The sequence below is a fragment of the Bufo gargarizans genome, chromosome 2, assembly GCF_014858855.1.
Source record: "Bufo gargarizans isolate SCDJY-AF-19 chromosome 2, ASM1485885v1, whole genome shotgun sequence".
Lineage (NCBI taxonomy): Eukaryota > Metazoa > Chordata > Amphibia > Anura > Bufonidae > Bufo > Bufo gargarizans.
In genome coordinates, this window is record NC_058081.1 from 571,808,805 (window position 1) to 571,817,152 (window position 8,348).

At 44.0% G+C, this 8,348-nt stretch overlaps 1 protein-coding gene across 1 annotated transcript; it reads right to left on the minus strand.

The window, feature by feature from the left end:
* Positions 1–3,544: 3,544 nt before the first annotated feature.
* On the minus strand, positions 3,545–7,754 carry LOC122926160 (dynein heavy chain-like). Its single transcript, XM_044277537.1, has 3 exons — positions 7,691–7,754; positions 4,569–4,886; positions 3,545–4,398 (listed from the first exon to the last, which is right to left on the minus strand). The coding sequence occupies exons 1-3, from the start codon at positions 7,752–7,754 to the stop codon at positions 3,545–3,547; spliced, it is 1,236 nt and encodes a 411-aa protein (XP_044133472.1).
* Between the last annotated feature and the right edge of the window lie 594 nt (positions 7,755–8,348).

Sequence of the window (8,348 nt, forward strand, 5' to 3'; positions counted from 1 at the left end):
TATGTTATATTGTACTATACTGTACCATACTATATATTATACTGTACTATGCTATATTGTACTATATACAGATGCAGTCGAGCTAAACTTGATGGTAAACGCTTTAAAAAATGGCACAAAAAGGCTAACTAACTCTTTCAATGTATTTCAATGGTTTTTGTCACAAGATGGCAGGAGATAACACTGTTATCATAGTCAATTTTAGCTCGGCTACATCTGTAGTACTATACTATAGTGTATTGTATAGTGCTGTACCAAATTGTACCAATATTAGAATACTGTACTATTCTATGTTATAATGTACTGTATGGTGCTATAGTATACTGTATAATTCTATACTGTACTATTTTGTACAATACAGTACTTTACTGCACGGTACTATTGTGTACTGTTATATTGTACTATACTAGAGTATACTGTACTATGTAGTACTGTATATTGTACTGTACTTGTACTACAGTACACCATACCGTACTATACTGCATTATGTTGTACTGTACTATTATGTACTTCACTGTACTATACCATAATACTTTAGTGCTGTATACTATATTGTACTGTGGTATATAATGCTACACTATATTTCACTGTAGTATGCTATGCTATACTGTCCCATACTATAGTATACTATATTATATTGTACTATGCGCAGGGGCGTAGCTACGAGCTCATGGGCCCTGATGCAAGAGTTCAGCTTGGGCCCCCGTCCCTCAGTGCTTGTTGGTAAGGGGCATGGGAGCACGTAGCCCTCCTGCTGACTGAGGCAAACATTGAAAGGGCACCCCCTCATGCCAAATTCTTAACCTAACCCCTTCCCTCCAGCCAGAGGTGTAATGCCACTGCACCCCCTATAACTACACCCCTGACTATGCGGTACATTATACTGTACAAATGGACTCTCAAGATACAATATTTTCAACATACAATGGTCTATCCTGGGCCATAGTAAACTGAAACCAGACTCAAATTACAATACCTCAGACTCAACCCATCAGCATGGCCATTTCTCTGGTAAAACACCTGCATCGGTTGTTTAGTAACTCCTCTTTACAATACGGTGCGGTACTATATGTCCTGTACTGCCCTCTGTCTGTGCCAGGTCGAGATGCTCCTTTGGACGTCAGATGAGGACGGCTCTATGTTATTTTTCTGGTCCACTGTGTGCTATACAGGACCCTGAAGAAGCTCCTGTCCTCATTATAGAAAGTGGTCTACAGCTCCCAGCATCTGTCCCTAACTGCTATATGTAAGGACTTGCTTTAGGCTACTTTCACACTCGCGTTTGGTGCGGATCCGTCATGGATCTGCACAGACGGATCCGTTCAGATAATACAATCGTCTGCATCTATTCAGAACTGATCCGTTTGTATTATTTTTAACCTAGCGAAGATGGATCCATCTTGAACACCATTGAAAGTCAATGGAGGATGGATCCGTTTTCTATTGTGCCAGATTGTGTCATAGAAAACGGATCCGTCCCCATTGACTTACATTGTGTGCAAGGACGGATCCGTTGGGCTCAGTTTCATCAGACGGACACCAAAGCGGAATGAAGACGGAACGGAGGCAAACTGATGCATTCTGAGCGGATCCTTTTCCATTCAGAATGTATTAGGGCCAAACTGATCCGTTTTGGACCGCTTGTGAGAGCCCTGAACGGATCTAACAAACGGAAAGCCAAAACGCCAGTGTGAAAGTAAGCTTATCTGTTTATTTTTCTTAAATCTTCATTATCTCTTATATTTGGATATCTTGGGGCTTTGGAACCAACTACTAGTTTTCTATATGGACACAGGTTACAATGGTTTCAACATACAATGGTCGCCCAGGAACTAAAATATTATATCTTGAGGGTACTGCTGCACTATGCGGTACCATATCATACTCTAATACTGTACTATAGTATTCTGCATTATACTATTCCATACTATATTATGATACACTGTACTTTACTATGCTATACTGTGCTGCTCTGTATTGTACTGCATAGTAGTATACAGTAGGTACTTTACTATATCATACAGTACTGTACTATACTGTATTATGTTGTACTGAACTATACTGTACAGTAGCATATTCATACCACCCAACCTTTTGATCGTCAATGAGGGAAACTTTTGGCTCGGTGTGAAAGATCCAATCACTGGCTGAGGTGGCTGAACATGGTGATTGGCTGAACAGCGTTCAGGAAGTGGGGTGCCTCGGGGATCCGGTACCGTCAGAACTGCACCAGCAGGGGATCAGTGGGGTGACTATAAGTTCCGTTTTATTTGTTAGTTTTTTTACAGCACATGCAGCCCCTGGGACAGTTTTATTTTCTTACACTCCTTAAAATATCAGCACAAACATCATCTGATTATAGATAATTTAAGGTCCAAATTGCACCAAATAATGAAAAACATCTAAGTTGAGGTCTAATATAGAGATGGGAACCAGACAGATAGTTTCTGGAGCAGGTTCATGTACATTTATTTCCCAGTTCAAAAAGAAGGACAGTGATGAAGAACAGTGAGACTTGGGTCTAAAACAGGGACTGTCCTTCCAAAAGGTGGATGTTTGGGAGGTATGCTATGTTGTACTATATTATACCGTACTATAGCGAATGTCCTCACAGCTGGACAGGACATTCCAGACTTGAGAGGCATTAATATTGTAGATCTGCAACATGCATGTCACAGGCCGGGTGAGAGAACTTGTAACATCTCATCATCAGTGACTCTGGGATGGGACAGTCATCTTCCTGCTGCCTGAAGAGTCTGAACTCTTTACATGGACCCTGAGAATGCAAGTGAATAGTAATGGGGGGGGGGGGGGGGGTTCAAACATCCGAAAGTGAAAAAAAGAGAGACAGCCCTGGAGTGGGAGGCAGCTGAGCAGAACCCAACTGCTGGCTGTCTTTAGGATCTGCAGCTTGTTCTGATCCTGTAGATAATGAGCGTGATTACTCAGTGTCCACTACAGCCTAATGAGTGATGTGCTGGGCACAGAGGGCGATTAGAAGTGCGCCATATCGATCCCAGCAAAGGAGCAGGATGTGCTGTGTATACTCCAAGCCCTGGCAGTGCAAGCAGATTAAGGCTACTTTCACACTGGCGTTTCTGGGTCCGCTTGTGAGATCCGTTCAGGGCTTTCACAAGTGGCCCAAAACGGATCAGTTCAGCCCTAATGCATTCTGAATGGATAAGAATCCGTTCAGAATGCATCAATTTGGCTGCGTTTGGTCTCCGTTCCGCTATTGAGGCGGACACTAAAACGTTTGCAGCGTTTTGGTTTCCGCATGACGATGCGGAGCCAAACGGATCCGTCCTGACTTACAATGTAAGGCTGCATTCTCAGTGATGTCACTGCCCTGTAGTGAATGGATAGGCTGCATTCTCAGTGATTTCTACCACTGCTCTCTATTGAATGGATAAGCATATGCAAAGGTTGTATTATCAGTGATGGCAGCTACGCTCTCTAGTAAATGATGGTTGTATTCTCAGTGATGGCAGCTACGCTCTCTAGTAAATGATGGTTGTATTCTCAGTGATGGCAGCTACGCTCTCTAGTAAATGATGGTTGTATTCTCAGTGATGGCAGCTACGCTCTCTAGGAAATGGTTAGATGTATCCTCAGTGATGTCACTGTTGCTCTCTAGTAAATGGATAGATGTATCCTCAGTGATGTCACTGTTGCTCGATAGTAAATGGATAGATGTATCCTCAGTGATGTCACTGTTGCTCTCTAGTAAATGGATAGATGTGTCCTCAGTGATGTCACTGTTGCTCGATAGTAAATGGATAGATGTATCCTCGGTGATGTCACTGTTGCTCTCTAGTAAATGGATAGATGTGTCCTCAGTGATGTCACTGTTGCTCTCTAGTAAATGGATAGATGTATCCTCAGTGATGTCACTGTTGCTCTCTAGTAAATGGATAGATGTATCCTCAGTGATGTCACTGTTGCTCGATAGTAAATGGATAGATGTATCCTCAGTGATGTCACTGTTGCTCTCTAGTAAATGGATAGATGTGTCCTCAGTGATGTCACTGTTGCTCGATAGTAAATGGATAGATGTATCCTCGGTGATGTCACTGTTGCTCTCTAGTAAATGGATAGATGTATCCTCGGTGATGTCACTGTTGCTCTCTAGTAAATGGATAGATGTATCCTCAGTGATGTCACTGTTGCTCTCTAGTAAATGGATAGATGTATCCTCGGTGATGTCACTGTTGCTCTCTAGTAAATGGATAGATGTATCCTCGGTGATGTCACTGTTGCTCTCTAGTAAATGGATAGATGTAGCCTCAGTGATGTCACTGTTGCTCGATAGTAAATGGATAGATGTATCCTCGGTGATGTCACTGTTGCTCTCTAGTAAATGGATAGATGTATCCTCGGTGATGTCACTGTTGCTCTCTAGTAAATGATGGATGCATTCTCAGTGATGTCACTGTTGCTCTCTAGTAAATGATGGATGCATTCTCAGTGATGTCACTGTTGCTCTCTAGTAAATGATGGATGCATTCTCAGTGATGTCACTGTTGCTCTCTAGTAAATAGATGTATCCTCAGTGATGTCACTGTTACTCTCTAGTAAATGGATAGATGTATCCTCAGTGATGTCACTGTTGCTCTCTAGTAAATGGATAGATGTATCCTCAGTGATGTCACTGTTGCTCGATAGTAAATGGATAGATGTATCCTCGGTGATGTCACTGTTGCGCTCTAGTAAATGGATAGATGTATCCTCGGTGATGTCACTGTTGCTCTCTAGTAAATGGATAGATGTATCCTCAGTGATGTCACTGTTGCTCGATAGTAAATGGATAGATGTATCCTCGGTGATGTCACTGTTGCTCTCTAGTAAATGGATAGATGTATCCTCGGTGATGTCACTGTTGCTCTCTAGTAAATGATGTATGCATTCTCAGTGATGTCACTGTTGCTCGATAGTAAATGGATAGATGTATCCTCGGTGATGTCACTGTTGCTCGATAGTAAATGATGGATGCATTCTCAGTGATGTCACTGTTGCTCTCTAGTAAATGAATAGATGTATCCTCAGTGATGTCAGTGTTGCTCTCTAGTAAATGGATAGATGTATCCTCGGTGATGTCACTGTTGCTCGATAGTAAATGATGGATGCATTCTTAGTGATGTCACTGTTGCTCTCTAGTAAATGGATAGATGTATCCTCAGTGATGTCACTGTTGCTCGATAGTAAATGGATAGATGTATCCTCGGTGATGTCACTGTTGCTCGATAGTAAATGATGGATGCATTCTTAGTGATGTCACTGTTGCTCTCTAGTAAATGGATAGATGTATCCTCAGTGATATCACTGTTGCTCTCTAGTAAATGATGGATGCATTCTCAGTGATGTCACTGTTGCTCTCTAGTAAATGGATAGATGCATCCTCAGTGATGTCAGTGTTCCTCACTGGTGAATGGATGGGCTGCATTCTCAGTGATGTCACTGCTCTCTAGTAAATGATGGATGCATTCTCAGTGATGTCACTGTTGCTCTCTAGTAAATGGATAGATGTATCCTCAGTGATGTCAGTGTTCCTCACTGGTGAATGGATAGGCTGCATTCTCAGAGATGTCACCGCTATTCACTAGTAAATGGATAAGCTGTATTATCAGAGATGTCAGTACCACTGTCTTAAAAAATGAATGGGCTGCATTCTCATTGATGTCAACAATCAGGGGTGGACTGGCCATAGACCCTACAGGGAAATTACTTGGTGGGCCGATGCCCAGGGGACCCCTGGAGCCCTCTTCTCTGCCTATGGGAGCATCAGGTACCTTATGTACCTGATCAGTGACTGCAGGTCTCCCTCCTGAATACAACTGTGTTTCTGTCCACAGGATTCCATTGCGGGGCACTGGAGCCCATGGCTCCCTGACCTGCTGTTCACCTTCATAGACCACAAACCAATATATTTTTCAGCATACAAATGGCACTTATGTCAGGCCACAGGCCAGGGCTGGTGCTCTGGACCACATCTCAACCTTCTAAGCCCCTGCTCCATATCTTAGAGATAATTGGAGGAGGAGGACAGAACATGGAAGCTATTAAGGGCTACCACAGAGGCACAGCTATTTTGCCCTGCACTGTGCTATGGCTGGCCCCAGCTACTTGTGTTGCAGTGGACCCACATTTAACATGGGGGACAGTTTTATGTTTATTTTATTTCAGGGCCACTGTCAATACTGCTCACTGATGGGCGGCATCCTCAGTGTTGCCGCTATTGCTCTTCAGTGAATGGACAGGCTGCGTTCTCATTGATGTCCCTCAACTCTGAATGCATAGGCTGAATTCTCAGTGATGTCACTGCTCTCTAGTGAACTCATAGGCTGAATTCTCAGTGATGTCACTGCTCTCTAATGAACTCATATGCTGAATTCTCAGTGATGTCACTGCTCTCTAGTGAACTCATGGGCTGCATTCTCAGTGATGTCACTGCTCTCTAGTGAACTCATGGGCTGCATTCTCAGTGATGTCACTGCTCTCTAGTGAACTCATTGGCTGAATTCTCAGTGATGTCACTGCTCTCTAGTGAACTAATGGGCTGCATTCTCAGTGATGTCACTGCTCTCTAGTGAACTCATGGGCTGAATTCTCAGTGATGTCACTGCTCTCTAGTGAACTCATGGGCTGCATTCTCAGTGATGTCACTGCTCTCTAGTGAACTCATGGGCTGAATTCTCAGTGATGTCACTGCTCTCTAGTGAACTCATGGGCTGCATTCTCAGTGATGTCACTGTTCTCTAGTAAACTCATAGGCTGAATTCTCAGTGATGTCACTGCTCTCTAGTAAACTCATAGGCTGAATTCTCAGTGATGTCACTGCTCTCTAGTAAACTCATAGGCTGAATTCTCAGTGATGTCACTGCTCTCTAGTGAACTCATGGGCTGCATTCTCAGTGATGTCACTGCTCTCTCGTGAACTCATGGGCTGAATTCTCAGTGATGTCACTGCTCTCTAGTGAACTCATGGGCTGAATTCTCAGTGATGTCACTGCTCTCTAGTGAACTCATAGGCTGAATTCTCAGTGATGTCACTGCTCTCTAGTGAACTCATGGGCTGAATTCTCAGTGATGTCACTGCTCTCTAGTGAACTCATAGGCTGAATTCTCAGTGATGTCACTGCTCTCTAGTGAACTCATGGGCTGCATTCTCAGTGATGTCACTGCTCTCTAGTGAACTCATTGGCTGAATTCTCAGTGATGTCACTGCTCTCTAGTGAACTCATGGGCTGCATTCTCAGTGATGTCACTGCTCTCTAGTGAACTCATGGGCTGAATTCTCAGTGATGTCACTGCTCTCTAGTGAACTCATAGGCTGCATTCTCAGTGATGTCACTGCTGTAGTCTAGGGAACGGATAGGCTGCATCCTCATGTACCTCTTTAAAGCCAGTTGTAAACCTTATTGTTCTGGTTTATTGTAACGTATCACATCCTGATATTCTCCTCCTGAGTAGGAGAAAAGGTCATAAATGATATTCTGAGACCTCAGACCCATTGTGAAGAATGGATTAACCCCTTGTTTGATCAGGGGAGGTATGGGAGAAGGTAAGGACTTCTCATCACATGTTGAGTCCTTGGATCTTTCATTGACGGCAGATGCCTATTTGTAGTTTTATCATATTCATGGCAGAGCAAGATGCTATGGGGCCCAGATTAGGAGAGTTGCTGTATTACCAGGCTGGTGGACCCCTGACTCATCGTCTGTCTCATTTACTTCTATTACTTTGTTGGGATTCATTGCTGCTGTTTATGCAGATATGAGGAATTCTCAGTACAATTATTCGGTCCAGGATGAAGCCATCTTAGGACCTGCTTCTCTGAGCTCTTGGGTGGATTGTGTCCACAGTTGGTACTCTCCTCATCTGGACAATCACCTACCTCTGTTACCACCTTGGTTGTGGTGCTTCCATGTCCTAGGGCAAATATCCAGCTCTCAGGTGCTCTCCAGTTCCTCACCCCAACCCCCTTGTAATCACCCAACTGGCCTATGAGCTAAACCACCCGATGCACTAGCACTCCCCTGTCCCAGTGCCCCCTGGCCCATCCCGGCCTCCCACTGTCCACGACACCCTACGGTATGCTGGAGAAGCGCTTAAGCGCTCTCCCTCTACATCCTCTGCAGCCTGTTCCCAGCAGCTGTCATCCTGTCCTGGATTCTTTTCTTGAAGCTGTTGTGAGGACATTGAATAGGACTGACCCCCCCCCCCCCCCCGCCCCCCTTCCGCGCTTGTTGAATGTCACACACACTGACATGTTCTCTTCATGTGGCAAACAGCTGTTTAAGGTGATAAATGGTCACCCAGAAGAGAGAAGTGTCACTCCAGCACTCCCC